Source organism: Mesoplodon densirostris, chromosome 9 (assembly GCF_025265405.1).
Source record: "Mesoplodon densirostris isolate mMesDen1 chromosome 9, mMesDen1 primary haplotype, whole genome shotgun sequence".
Taxonomy (NCBI): domain Eukaryota; kingdom Metazoa; phylum Chordata; class Mammalia; order Artiodactyla; family Ziphiidae; genus Mesoplodon; species Mesoplodon densirostris.
In genome coordinates, this window is record NC_082669.1 from 71,238,696 (window position 1) to 71,253,959 (window position 15,264).

General features: G+C 38.9%; 1 protein-coding gene across 3 annotated transcripts in view; it reads right to left on the reverse strand.

Moving 5' to 3' along the window:
* Positions 1-15,264, reverse strand: part of DPY19L1 (dpy-19 like C-mannosyltransferase 1) — a 100,454-nt gene that overhangs the window by 68,070 nt on the left and 17,120 nt on the right. For all 3 annotated transcript variants that reach the window (XM_060107668.1, XM_060107669.1, XM_060107667.1), the window contains exons 4-6: positions 11,937-12,074; positions 8,921-9,041; positions 8,145-8,238 (exon numbers count right to left, since the gene is read on the reverse strand). In XM_060107668.1, the coding sequence (XP_059963651.1) occupies positions 8,145-8,238; positions 8,921-9,041; positions 11,937-12,074 (353 nt within the window). The remainder of the gene's footprint in view (positions 1-8,144; positions 8,239-8,920; positions 9,042-11,936; positions 12,075-15,264) is intronic.

Below are 15,264 nucleotides of genomic sequence, written 5' to 3' on the forward strand. Positions count from 1 at the left end.
GGGACCTGCAGTCAAGAGACAATGCAAAAAGCAGAAGAAAACTTCAAGCTCAAAACTCTTTAGGAGAGTTGGAAATCTCATAGAAAGTACAATAAAGTAAAACAGATAAAATAAGGGAGGGAAAAAACTAGAAATTAGATTTCAATCCAAGAGTTCCATATCCAAACAATAGGATTTTGAGAAAAACAGACAATGGAGAAGAGAAAGTCATCCAAGGAATAATACTAGAAAATTTCCCCCAGAACAGAAGAATGTACATGTCCAAATGAACAGAACCCACAGGGTATCCAATGAAAAGAATGAAACAAAATCTACCACATCATGACCTTTATTTAAGACATGAAAAAGAAGAACCCAAAAGCTGCCAGAGGGAAAAAAAAGCCACGTACAAAAGGAATTGATGGCAAAACAGAACTTAATTTTGAAAAGCCAAATTGAATCTTAGAAGACAGTGGAACAAAGTCTGAGGAAAAATAAAATACCAAAATCAGTCAAATCAGCAATCAAGTGAAAAAGTAAAATATAAAGTTCCAACATGCAAGCCTAGAGAGTGATCAGTCTAGTGTGGAACCAGAAGACAGAGGACTCTAAGAGGGAGGCCCCAGGGAGTAGGGGTGGGAGAACTGAAATGGTGAATTTTATATGTTTGGCAACATATAAATTAAGCGTTTTACAGTTTAATTCTGGTTTAGAATTAATCAGTATACAGAAACCGAAGGAAAACAAAATAATAGGCAATTATTAACTACAGGAAAGAAACTGTTACCACGTAAACAATTAATTACCCTACCTGACTCAGCACTGAGCAATATTTACCTGGTTATAATAACATAAGTATGGACTACTGGTTTCCATGGTAGAATTGCTGAGATTTCAAAGATGTGAAAGTGGTTTCTCTGCACAAAGGAATGGATGGGTTATGGAGACAGACGGGGTAAGAAACTGCTGCTGCATTTTATCACAAAAAGCCAATAAGCCAAGGTCATACAAAATAATGACAATTAACTTTAAAAACACACTAATAAGTCTCTTACCCAGGTGTAGAATATAATAAAAAAGTAGTTCAATAAACTTATTTGGGGACCTGTTGATATTTGTCAGACAAAGAGCTATGAGTAAAACAATCATAAAAATCTTCCAGATAACATTAAAACAGATGTTCTTATTCATCACCAAAGGAAATAAAATAGTATATTTTATTAATTTTGGCTTGAAAAACCATTAAAACAGAAACTTCAAAAAACAGACGGAAACATCACAAATCGTCAGACCATCCAAAACTATGGGGCACACTTCTATATGGAGGAGGATGAATTGGGGAGAGATGTGCAATCAAAGAAATACACATTCAGGGAAACTGAAATGCCACACACAGTCTGCTACCTTTCATTTCAATTTGTAATGTGTCAACAAAATGATTCTAAGAAAAATTAATGGATCACAAAATCACATATATGAGTACTATAAACAGAGCAAAATAGGATCCTAAAAAATAGTAATATTAAAAAGAGTAGGGTTTCCCTGGTGGCGCAGTGGTTGAGAGTCCGCCTGCCGATGCAGGGGACACGGGTTCGTGCCCTGGTCTGGGAAGATCCCACATGCCGCGGAGCGTCTGGGCCCGTGAGCCATGGCCGCTGAGCCTGCGCGTCCGGAGCCTGTGCTCCACAACGGGAGAGGCCACAACAGTGAGAGGCCCGTGTACCACAAAAAAAAAAAAAAAAAAAGAGTAAACTTATACGTGTCAAACTAAAAAAACAATGCCCACAGTTTTTCAAAACTAAACAATATACCATATTTAAGAATATATACATAGGTGGTAAAGTTACAAAGAAAAGCAAGGAAAAACTTAGACCAAAAGTTAGGATGCCATTTCCTCTGGGGCCTGGGAGAAGGGAAGAAAATGCATTAAGGAGGAATTTTAAGTGAATGAAAGCTTCCAATAATGACATTTCTTAATTTGAGTGATGGGTACGCAGGTGTTCACTTCACTATTGTTTAAAAATATATGTAAATATTTTATACAATTCCACAGGTAGGACACACATTTCACACATAAAAAATTTTCTAAGCGAGGATAGTGGGTACTACAGTAGGTAACGTACTCAAATCACAGAGATGCGCGAAACATAAAGTAAGGAATTTCATATCACTGTTTCTTTTAAGACCCCAAAAGTAACGTTCAGTAAAAGTATTTTCCATGGAGGACAACAAGCAAGTGTGCAAGTAGGCAGCAGGGCCTGGAGAGTTACCAGACTGTATAAGTGGACTCAGTCATCAACTCTACTCAATGCTCAATGATTTCTAAAGAAGATCTGCTCAGATGATCTAGAACAGAGAGCTACATGCTGAAAGAGCCTAAAAACCAAAAGGGGGTCTTTTCTGGGCACCCTGCAGTAGAACAGTGAATGGAAAAGGGCTCAAAGATTCTGTTACAAGATCTAAAAATCATACTCAAACTTAGGTGCTTTAATGATTCTACTCTATTTCTCGTCTTAAGAATTGTGGGAGGGACTTCCCTGGTGGCACAGTGGTTAAGAATCCACCTGCCAATGCAGGGGACATGGGTTCGAGTCCTGGTCCAGGAAGATGCCACATGCCACGGAGCAACTAAGCCTGTGAGCGACAATTACTGAGCCCACGTGCCACAACTACTGAAGCCCACGTGCCTAGAGCCCGTGATCCACAAGAGAAGCCACCGCAATGAGAAGCCTGCGCACCACAACAAAGAGTAGCCCCCGCTCACCATAACTAGAGAACGCTCACGCACAGCAACGAAGACCCAACGCAGCCATTAATTAATTAATTTGTTAATTAATTAATTAATTTAAAAAAAGAATTGTGGGAAAGGAATTTTTGTCCGTCCTTCAGCTACAGTTTTTATGAGAGGTGTAGAAACTCTAAAGATGGTGGCAGCCATAATCAGTGAGAGACTAAAGAGAAAATTAAGCACAAAAAGACAGAAACAGAGTCCCTATAGGCTGTTCACAGCACTTCTCCATGAAAACCTTGAGTGGTTTTATGCATTATTTTACCATCCTTAGATTAAAACCAAACAAAAGAATGGCTTGGCTGGCTGCCAGGTAATCACTGTAAAGGGGACAGGTGGTACAGGTGGATGGGACCACATCCTCACCATTGGTGAGACCAGATTGCAGTAGAGGAAGGAACAGGAATTTTAAAGATTAGATTGGGGGTGACAAGGATACCCAAGGGGTAGTCCAATTAAAAAATCTTGCCTCAATTTTGTCCTTTCAGAGGGAAAGGTAAGAGATGCACATATTCCTTGGCAGAAGGGAAGGAACCAAGATAGACAGACTGAAGGATGGTGACAAATAAAGAATAACAAATAAAGAATAACTATGTGGTAGCAAGTAGGGACGAACTCTGTAACACCAACAGGGGGATGAGCCTTAAAAGAAAAACACATCTTCAAATGGACATCCCTCTTTCAGGACTAATTCTGTCCTAAATTAATTTTCCACTAATAGAAATATTCACCCTCAAAAAACAAAGTTTGTTTTTAACTTCCTTTGAATTTCAAAGCAAGGCAAAAGGACGAAACCAATTAACTGGGGAAATACATGTACTTCTGGGACACACACATGCCCAGACAGACACCTCTATCAGAAGTAATAGAGACAGGAAACACGTGGAGTAGAAGGAGGGAAGGAGACAGAGTTGATATGGAGAGGACAGTCCTCCTTGGTTAAAAGGGCTTTCAAATTCCCACTTTCAGTTTTCATGAGGCCCAAATACTTTGTTTCCTGTCCCTAATACCACAAGACCTCTGTATCCCAGTACCACACTCCTTCTTTTATTTGAGCTAGTCAGAGTATTTCTGGTGAGCTATTTCCAAAAAGAAATAAAAAATCCTGTTTAGAAACTCTGTTATTATTTGTACACATCTTTTTTTTTTTTTTTTTTTTTTTTTTTTTTTTTTTTTTTGCGGTACGCGGGCCTCTCACTGTTGTGGCCTCTCCCGTTGCGGAGCACAGGCTCCGGACGCACAGGCTCAGCGGACATGGCTCACAGGCCCAGCTGCTCCATGGCATGTGGGATCTTCCCGGACCGGGGCACGAACCCGTGTCCCCTGCATCGGCAGGCGTGGACTCTCAACCTGAGCCACCAGGGAAGCCCTGTACACATCTTTTATATCAATAAAATTTATAATAAATTTTAGGTATATGTATATTTTTTCCCGAGAGTTGGCTGTTAAACATTTACCAGCACACCACTGCTTCAGGGTAAATATTAATAGCTATACATACCATCCAATCTACTCTTACTTAACAATGCACAGTGGACTGGTGAAGAAGCATCCCACACTCCAGAATAATACTAAAATCAAACTGAATGACAAAGAACAAAAGGATTAATATTACTTGCATGATATCTGCCCTTCAGGTCCAACAAGAAAAGCTTGCATTTATCAATAAGAGATTTCTCTCCTCAGGAATGTATTGAATTCCCCTCAAAAGAAGCAATGGGGACTTTCCTAACAGCCTACTAACTACTCTCCTACGTTCCCTCCCCCCGGCAGAACAGAGACTTGCACACGCAGGGTCTTGAGAAACTGGCCTCCAGAAACTGTTAGTCTGTGGCTGAGAAATAACCAGGGTACCTTATGAAATAAATAACTGTAACTATGTCTTCACAACACAGCTTTTAGAAAACAATCAACAATAGGTGTTTGAAAGAAATATCAAAATCCTGAGAATTCCAGACAAAAAGGTACATCAGAAATAGGTTGCGTTTGCAAAAACATCTTACTTCATCTCCTTAAGTCAGAGGTTGACAGCCCAGCCCCATTTCACCATTTGGCTATGTCTTCTATTTTCCCTTCTACTTCCATTTCCGGTGAAATGAACTGGCTTATTTGACTTCAGAAAACCCATGTGTGTGTGTGTATATATATATATATATATATATATATATATATATATATATATATATATAGTTTAAAAATAAATATACTTCTGGATTTTAAAATATCATACTCAATCTGCCTATAAATTTCTAATCTGCTAAACAAATATCAACTTTTATTTCTCAATAGAAACACAATTTATAAAAATGATTCTAAACTCAATTGAAGATATCCTCCTCTTTATTCTTAACCTACATGTTAAGAAGTCTGCAGCTTTATCCCACTTTATAAAATTAGAAGGGTGACAAACCTAACAATCAAGGAAGAAAACATTAAGAACTACCTCTAATTGGACACTTCTAAAAATACGCATGTCAAGAACACTTAAAAATGCAATGAAAAAAACTGATAGAAAAAGTGACAGAAGACTTGATTCAACATATTATAAACCAGGGTCACTACTGGAGTATAATTTACACACCTGGGCCCCCAGGGTGCAGTGCAACAGTCAAGAGAATACAAGTGGCTCCACAATGCACAAGAACTGGGTGTCATTTGGGGATGGGTGGATGATCCTACAGTCTAGGATGTGTTTGGACAGGACTAAAGACATTATTTAGGGAAAAGAAAATGTGTGACACTAATGGGGTCTCTATATCCAAGCACAGCTCCAGAGGGTAGACCACCAGGTACAAGAGTCGGACAACATCAAAGGGGCCAGCTGGGGCACAAAGCAGTAAAGTGGGTGAAGTTCAAACAGGATTCAGCCCTCAGAGCTGGGAGAAGAACCAGAGACAGCTAGTTGGAAAGACCCAAATCCTCTTAAGGTAAAGTCACTCCCTCCTGCTACCCTAAGCAGTGAATGGTCTATGGATTTTTTTTTTTTAATCCGAAAACTACAATAAGAAATTAGACTTTACACCACAACTCAGCACATGTATGTCTACACACATATATACAATAAGCAACAAACAGAAGTTTCTCTAAATAACACCTATTTTATAATGGTATACTTTATTTTTTACATTTGTATTCTTTTCTTTTTCATGTAGAAAAGTTGCTGGGCCTAACTCACTAAATTGATTTTAAAATCCCCTAGGTAGGGCTTCCCTGGTGGCGCAGTGGTTGAGAGTCCGCCTGCTCATGCAGGGAACACGGGTTCGTGCCCCGGTCCGGGAAGATCCCACATGCCGCTGAGCGGCTGGGCCCGTGAGCCATGGCCACTGAGCCTGCGCGTCCGGAGCCTGTGCTCCGCAACGGGAGAGGCCACAGCAGTGAGAGGCCCGCGTACCGCAAAAAAAAAAAAAAAAATCCCCTAGGTAAAGCCCTGCAATTTGACAGATTCTGTGCTGAAGTAGCCACTGGCTGACTTTGGGGGCAGGTGGGTGTCAAGGGTCACATGAGATCATAGCTCAGCTTGAATCCTGTTCCTCTATTGGTCAAATTTCTGATTTCCTTCACTTGCTTTGAAAGAGGTTTCAAACCAGCCTGGCATTAAGGTCATTCATCAACCAGCCCAACTCATTTCTCCAATCTTAATCTTCCACAAAGCCTCCTCAATCATCTGTGTCCCAGTAAAACTGATCTGCTTGCTAACCCCTCCATATCCCAGATTCTCCACCTTTGCTTCTCCCTGGGATTCTTTTCTCCTCCACCTATCCAAAATGCTCTGACCCTCCAAGGCGGAGCTAAATCGACTGCTCCACACAGAACAAATTTCTCCTGCCTCCAGAACTGTAAGCACTTTATCCTTGCTGTCTATCTTCTACTGACACACGCCCACCACCACTGCGATCTGGCACCTCACCCCACCACCATGCTCTTAGAACCCAAACACACAGTCTCACAAAGAGACCGCTTGGTACGCACTGTATGTGCTGACTGAACAAATGAACATGTAGGGAGCATACTGCTGTCTGCGGACTAAAAAATCTCAGGCCAGGGCCCAAACCACCAAGAATCCCTCAACCAAAACTAGAACCTCACATTCTCTGTGGTAGATATTGTGCCTTCAGCCTCTGAAACAGTTGTTATAGCAAGCATTATATGAAAATGATACTGAATGTTTACTTTAATAAATGTTTAGAAATTCTTTCCATTAAAAAACAGCGTAACTATAGATTAGCAATTTAGTAATAATGCCATGTTCCATGTTTTAACTTCTCTTACTTAAAATCTAATTTCCCAAATGTAATAAAGCTATCCATAAGACAGCTCGGCAGTACTTAGCAAAATGAATAGATCCCCTCAAACTCATCTAACTTTGGCTTCTCATGAGACAAGGCACACTGGCCTTGCTTTCCTTCAAGTCAGCCTCCTCTCCTGATGACCAGATACTTTTGGTTAAGTTATTTCTGTGTGTCTTGTTTCAAAAGCAAAAATTTTCACATCATCTTTTAATCATGAGTTTTCATTTTGGTCTCCCCCCAGTTACATAATTAAAAGAACTTTCTTTGATGCTAATATTTCTGACTTTGCTCTAAGTATCTTAAATCTCTATGCAAATATATTTTGAGTTGATCTTCTAATAGCTTCCTCATTTGACAAATATTTATCAAGCAACTGCTATACACTCAAACACTGAGCTAGGATGCAATAGACTCTTTGAGGCACTAAACTAAGAATGCCACACTTCCAAAGCAAAGAAGATAACAGAATAATAGCAGATTCACACTCATTAACCCAAATTGAAAATCACATACATACGCTATACTTCTGTACCGCAAAGAATCAGTAAGAAGTAAAAAAGAAAATTCTAAAGATACTCTGAAGGTAAAATAGTTCAAGCAAGTAATGTAAGGAATGGTCAAAAAAAAAAAAGAAACAGAAATACAAAACTCAGAAAATTTGTCTATCTTTTAGTTTTAGAAATGTTGCTCAACTATGAAGTAAATGAGGTCAGATATTAAATATCTGTATAGAATATATTTCTATTTAATATCAGCAAAATAGTCATTAACACCATTTGATAATGAGTGGTTCTTTCCCTTATATTTTATGTAAACAGTATATACTGCTTATGTACAAATGCCTATGAATATTTAATATTTATCAAATATCCCCATCCTGCTCTACTTAAACCTTTAAAATTATTTTAAATTTGGCTAGCTATGCCAATGATGAAATCATTCAAATGGGAAATAATTTTGTATCTACAAATAGATATATTAGAAATGACATTGTTATAAAACTGAACTATAAATCAATCATTATCTCACTATTCTTACTATTCTAGTATATAATATTATACACACATATTAAAAATGAATAGTCTTACCTTAAATATGTGCCATATATGAAGAATAATGCCATCATTAGTCCATTTAAAATAAAAATTATAGCAACATAAAAGCAAGCAGGATCTCCCAATCCTTTAAAAAAAAAAGAAAAAAACATGCTCTAACTATAAATTATGTGTCTGGCAATTTACATTAAAATGTGCTTATTTTGAAAATGGTTGCCATATATATTAAATGGTTGCCTTGGTTCCCATATGAACACATGACACTAGTGTGGAACATAGATGAGAGCAGAGTAGTAGCTACTGTGATTTCAAAACATGGCTGCAAAGTCATGGACACTCCTCCTGTAGAGATATGGGGTCTATGTCCCTGCTTTTGAGTCTGGCTGGGCTTGTGACTGCTTCAATAGACCATGGCAGAGGCCATATAGAAGACACCATGCAGTTATCCAACTTAGAGCCCTGAGTTACCACATGAAAAACCTAACTATCCTGAGGTACTATGCTACACAAAAGCCCAAGTTACATGAAAAGGGCACATGTAGGTGTCGCAGTTGAGTCTCAGCTGGGCCCAGCATTGCAGGTACAAGTACCATGCAAGTAGTTACATTCTGGCTGTAAGTGAAGTAACCCCAAGTTAATTCCAGTCTTCCCAGCCATTTGAGTCTAGCAGAGTCCTCTGACATCGTGGAAACCAACCAACCATCTTATACCCTGCCCAAATTCCCTACGTGCAGAAGCTGTACACCACTAAGTTTGCAGGAAATTTATTATGCTGCAACAGACAACTGGACAATATCATAGAAACTTGCCTTCACAGCTTTCAATAGGGCTGAGTCCTTCTCCTCTGGTAACTGTCCAACATATCTTGGTTTGAATACCAATCAAGTCCATTATTTTGATATAAATCCTGTACCAGCTGGCTAAGACTACCTAATTTTTTTAAAAAAAGAGAGACACCATAAGAAAAAATATTATCCTCAACAGTTTCCTTACTAGAATATTTTTGAGATATTTTGATAATTAACAAATTTTCCCTTCCTGTACCATCCACTTGGGTCCCTTTAAATCTAGTAAAAGGACCTTCACAATCCCCTGTGTAGATTCTTCACTGGTCAGTCTTCACCAGTGCATGGCCTCTCATAGGTAAGAATAAAATATAACAAGAAATATGCAAATCTGTAATTTTCAAAAGCTATAAAACTCGACTAAGGGACATAAAGGAAGAGTTGAACAAATAGAAAGATACTCTGTCTTCCTGAATAGATCTAATTTTTCAAGATGTGAATTCTTCCTCAAATTAATTCATAAACATAACACAATGCTAAGCAAAATCCCAAGTGTCTACTGAGATGTATTATATGGAAAAATGACAAAAAGGAGATAACTGAAGAAAATGTCCTAACAGATAACAAAATTTGTTACTTACATAATTAAATAGTGTGATGCTGGCACAAGAATAGCCAGACAGATCAAAGTAACCATGGTGGAGGCAGTGGAGTGCCACCCAGATCCCCCTTCAAGGCTGAGGCACTCATTCCCCTAGCAGCTGGGAGGGTTGGTGGCCAACAGCTCCCAGCTGAGTCCCTCTCTGGGAGCTACCCTCTGCTGAAGAGAGTAAATTCACTAAAGGTCATACCTCCTCCCAAGGGCAACTGCATCCAATGTCTAACTACTCAACAGGGGGAGATATAAAGGCCGGGGGCCCTTGCCTCAGGTAGGAGAACTCTGCAGGGTCATCCCAGTTCCAGAGCTTCCCAGGGGATTGGCTGAGGCCTTTGTTGTGACTGCATCACAGCTCAGCTCTCCTCCTCCTCCTCCTACTTCCTTCATCCCCCTTCAGATGTTGCCCCCAAGGGCTTTCCCCTATACACTTCCTGTGTGCAGATCTCCTCTTTCCCAGGACCTCAACCTAAGGTAACACTGAACACAAAGTCCAAAAGCAGATGCAAGCATATATGTATAATAATTCTGGATATAATAAAGAAGCCGGGAGAAGACGGACCACTCATCCAAGTGTTAGGTTACACAGAAGACCACTTTGAAAAAATATAACATTAGATTCCTACCCCAACACTGAGCATCCAAACAAATTCCAGATAAATTAAAAATGTAAATCTCAAAAACGTAATTATAACAATTAAGAATGAAGATTTTTTACATATGAATGAATAAAAACCATAAATCTATAAGCTTCATAGATATGATATCTGAACAGAAAAAATACATTCTCAAAACTAAAAGGCAACAAAAAGCTGGAGAAAATATCTTATCATATAGCATAGTATTAACATCCTGCATATAATAAATGAGCTCTTATAAAATATCAATAAAATATAGACAAAGGGCATGAATAAGCAATTATTTTTAAAAGTGAAAATGCATTGAATAAAATATACATACACACACATATATACAGCAATGAACAATATACTTCATGTGATCTTAACTTTTTTCAACCTATGAAATTAGCAAGGAAGCAGGGAAACAAGCATTTTCAGAAAAACTGCTAGTGGGAATATAACCTATCTAGAAAGTATTTTGGCAACATGTACCAAAATCATTAAAGCATATATTCTGTTGAACTAAATAGTTCCACATCAACATATTTATAGTTTAAAAAAACATAAGAATATATGTAAGGATTTCACTTCAAGGATGCTTATTGCAGCTTTAGATCTTTTAAAGGTTGAAAACAACCAAAGTTTTCATAAAAGATGGACTAAATAAACAATGGTAGATTGTATATACAGCCATAAAACATGATGCTGTTGAAGAAAAGATGACTTAGGAAGATGGTTTTAAATATTCTTAAAAGACAGGGCTTCCCTGGTGGCGCAGTGGTTGAGAGTCCACCTGCCGAGGCAGAGGACACGGGTTCGTGCCCCAGTCCAGGTAGATCCTACATGCCGCAGAGCGGCTGGGCCCGTGGGCTATGGCCGCTGAGCCTGCACGTCCGGAGCCTGTGCTCCGCACTTATAAAAAAATGTTATGTGTTGTGTGATCCCATTGCTGTAAAAGTAAATGTGTACATGGTTATAGAAAGTACTCAATAAGTACTTTGGTGATTATTTATTGGTCTCTATCTCCTCTATCTCTATTGCCTTACTAATCAATCAGGCTAACTCAGTTGATCTGGAAGTTGGACTCCACTCATTCAATGGGAAATGACCAAAAGCCCTGCTTCGTGCTGGTACTGAGCCTGGGCTTCAGATCCCACAGAGACCATGGCCCTGGCATCAGGCAGCACGCCTTCTAGCAGCATCAGCATGCTAAGAAGGGGGAGCCCAGGGGACGTGCACTTAACAGGAGAACCTCAAGGAGGAGTCACTGAGGAAGTTACATCTCAGGTTGGTCCTGGAGAATGTTTAGGGATGCATCAAATGAAGGAGGGATGGTGAAGGAGAGGCCAAAGTTTACTGATACCACTGCCTTCCTATCTCAGCTCCTTTCTTCCACTCCCACAGGGGAAAAGTGCATTCAATTAAATGAAGAATCCCAGATAAGGAAGAAACATTATTTGGCAAATGACATGTACAAGTAATGGCGCTCCTCTGCTATAATCCCTATAAACATACCAAATCTAGACAGTTTTCATACTTTGTAAACCATGCAATCATACTAATCATTCCCATAAAATCAGTTAAAGACCCCCAAAATTAATAATGATCTTTTTTCCATATTCCTTTCCAAGAAAAGATACACATTTTCTTTAAAAAAAGATAAAATTTAATATACTGAATTACATCTTAGATTTAGAATCAGCATTTAATATAAGTAATACTTTAAAAAGTAAAAAAAAAAATCACAATTGAAAAAGTATCTTACCTCAGGGTAAAGATTGAACCTTTTTAATGTATTAATAACAAGGGGATATTCAGTCAGCTTATCATTCATAATCATCCATACTCCATCCAAAAATGAGGGTGCTTCCACAATAGTCTTAAAGTAGGAATAATATAGTCCCTGAAATAAGCACATGTTATGATTAAAAGTACATAATCACTATGCCTCTTATTAGCTTAAAAAAAACGTAAATATACTGTTCTTGAAAAATAAAGCAATCAAAAAAGTAACAGCTACAATTAATTTCACGGGTTTCTGATCACTAATAAATGCTCAGGTTGCAAAAACTTACATATCTTAGTATAACCTTGTCTTAATTGAAACAATTGATCTAAAAATAGCTTCAAAAATAGTTTCAACATTTAAAAAGTAATATAGGGCTTCCCTGGTGGCGCAGTGGTTGAGAGTCCGCCTGCCGATGCAGGGGACACGGGTTCGTGCCCCGATCCCGGAAGATCCCACATGCCGCGGAGCGGCTGGGCCCGCGAGCCATGGCCACGGAGCCTGTGTGTCCGGAGCCTGTGCTCCGCAACGGGAGGGGCCACAGCAGTGGGAGGCCCGCGTACAGCAAAAAGAAAAAAAAAAAAAGAAAAAAAAGAAAAAAAATAAAAAGTAATATAGGGCTTCCCTGGTGGTGCAGTGGTTGAGAGTCCGCCTGCCAATGCAGGGGACACGGGTTCGTGCCCTGGTCCGGGAAGATCCCACATGCCGCGGAGTGGCTGGGCCCGTGAGCCATGGCCGCTGAGCCTGTACGTCCGGAGCCTGTGCTCCGCGACGGGAGAGGCCATAACAGTGAGAGGCCCGCGTACCGCAAAAAAAAATAAAAATTAAAAAAAATTAAAAATAAAATAAAAAGTAATATAACTCAGACAGCACACTTCATTTAAGAAACCCCTATAACCCATACTAACTGAAGTGTTAGTAAAGGCTATCTCATGAACAGGATGAGTGAGTGGTTTACTATGGAACCTAAGTTTACCATGAACCAATCAATCATCCTCGGCCAAAAACGTTTCCCCCTAAATGCTTATTTGAATCCTCAAAATGGTACTATCAGCTGCCTTTCCTCCAGAGTTATATGTAAAAATATAAATATATTAGGAAGGCTACACACTGATGTATTACATATAAGTTACATTCAGATGCCAGCTAGTTTTACAGACTATTTTCCTTCTTCTCAGCTCAGCATAAGGTAAGTAAGTACCCTGCAGGACCAGGGCTCTGAGGGTGGAAGAGAGGGACAGTGGTAGTACTCCCATTTTGAGGAAAATAATTTTTTACTTTGACATGCTAATTAGGAAAGATATCAAGGTTGGAATACTACATGGGACAAAAAACAAGCAAGTACTAGAAGCCTTATGAGGGAGCAGAAGTGGCAGCACAGGGCAAAACAGATGAACCAATTCCATCTGCTATACAGTTTTGTCTAGAGCTCCCCTGGTAGCCAGTACCATTAGCTATCAAACTCTAAACTCACCTTAAGGTTTATAAATATCAAAGTGATTTGCCTACCCAGAAAAGGAAAAGAATGGTTCTTGATACCATGGCATTTAGCTCTCATATCACTGTTTTTTTAAATACTTCCTACTGTACTAGGTTGAATAATGTCCCCCAATATTTCATGTTCACTAAAACCTGTGAATGTGACCTATGCGGAATAGGTTCATTGCAAATGTAATCAAAATTAAATGAGGTAATACTGGATTAGGTGGACTCTAAATGCAAAATAACTGGTATCCTTATAACAGAAGGGAAATTTAAACACAGAGACATAAGGGAAAATGCTGCATGAAGACAGAGGCAGAGGTTGGAGTGACTGTACCTCCAATGCAAGCCAAGGATTGCCAGAACCATGAGAAGCTAGGAAGGAGTCTCAGAGACATCATGGGACAGCCAGCACCTTGATTTCAGACTTCTAGCCTCCAGAACTGTGAGAGTATAAACTTCTGCTCTTTTAAGGTGCCTAGTTTATTGTACTTTGTTATGAGAGCCCCAGGAAACTACAACCTACCTTGTAGGTTTGATTTTGGAACCATGTAAATATCTTATATAATTAAAATTTAAAAACAAAAAATTTTACATGCCTAAATAGCAAAAAAAAAAAAAAAAAGAAGAAGAAGAATTAATTATTTATCTAGTTGGGAGAGGATTTCAAACAACTTTAAGATATATCAATAGTAATTTTACTGTACACCCCTAATGGAATATATCCTAAAGTCAAAAAGAACTGCAAGAAAGTTTTAAATTATTTTCAGTAATCATTTTTAATAATATCTCTGATACTTTTATTCCTCACCTATAAGTAATTTGAAACCAAGATTCTCAAGCTAACAGAAAAGATACAAATTTAATATCAAAAAAGTAAAAACCGCCTAAAACTAAATTTAAATTTAGAAATATAAATCAATAATTTATTTTCTCCTTTTAAAAAACTGTTTCCTAATTCTGTTTACTAAAAAGGCCTAGACACAATGGCCAATCTAATATAAAATATTATCAGTGAGCACCTCTAGAACCAAAATTGTGGTCTCTAAATACCATGTGCTACTGAAAGGAATCACGGCGCCTTGGAAAACTGGATGATTCCAGGTCTGGACAGAAAATGTCTTGTAGTACCATCAAGTAAGGAAGCTACAGAATACTAGTGAGGTCATGGCAAGGAGACAGAGAGAACTGCAAGGGCTCTCACCAGCTAAAGACAGGTAAGTTTAAAAAATATGTTAAGGGCCTCCCTGGTGGCGCAGTGGTTAAGAGTCCGCCTGCCGATGCAGGGGATACGGGTTCGTGCCCCGGTCTGGGAGGATCCCATATGCCGCGGAGCGGCTGGGCCCGTGAGCCGTGGCCGCTGGGCCTGCGCGTCCGGAGCCTGTGCTCCGCAACGGGAGAGGCCACAACAGTGAGAGGCTCGCATACCGCAAAAAAATATAAAATAAAATAAAATAAAAAAATAAAAAATATGTTAAAATCTATCAGGCCATAATGGTATTCCAAAGGAGTACCAACAGAACTCCATTGGTCACCACTAGGAGATGCTAGGGAACCAACTCATTTTTCTGAAAAGTTGTAATAAAAAGAAAGAATCAAGCATTTTCCTGTCTTTCCTGTGAAGTGTGCCTCAGAGAAACAAACCAAATAAGTATCGTGGGAAAGTTCTTCTTTACAGAGGAATTATGGTTATTAAATGCCCATTCCCCCAGGTCATTTAAACACTGGTTGATCTTTGATGATATTAAGTAATTGCTGTTCATTATTTTCAAGTGTGACAATGATACTGTGGTTAACAAAAAAAAGTCCTTTCTTTTGAGACACA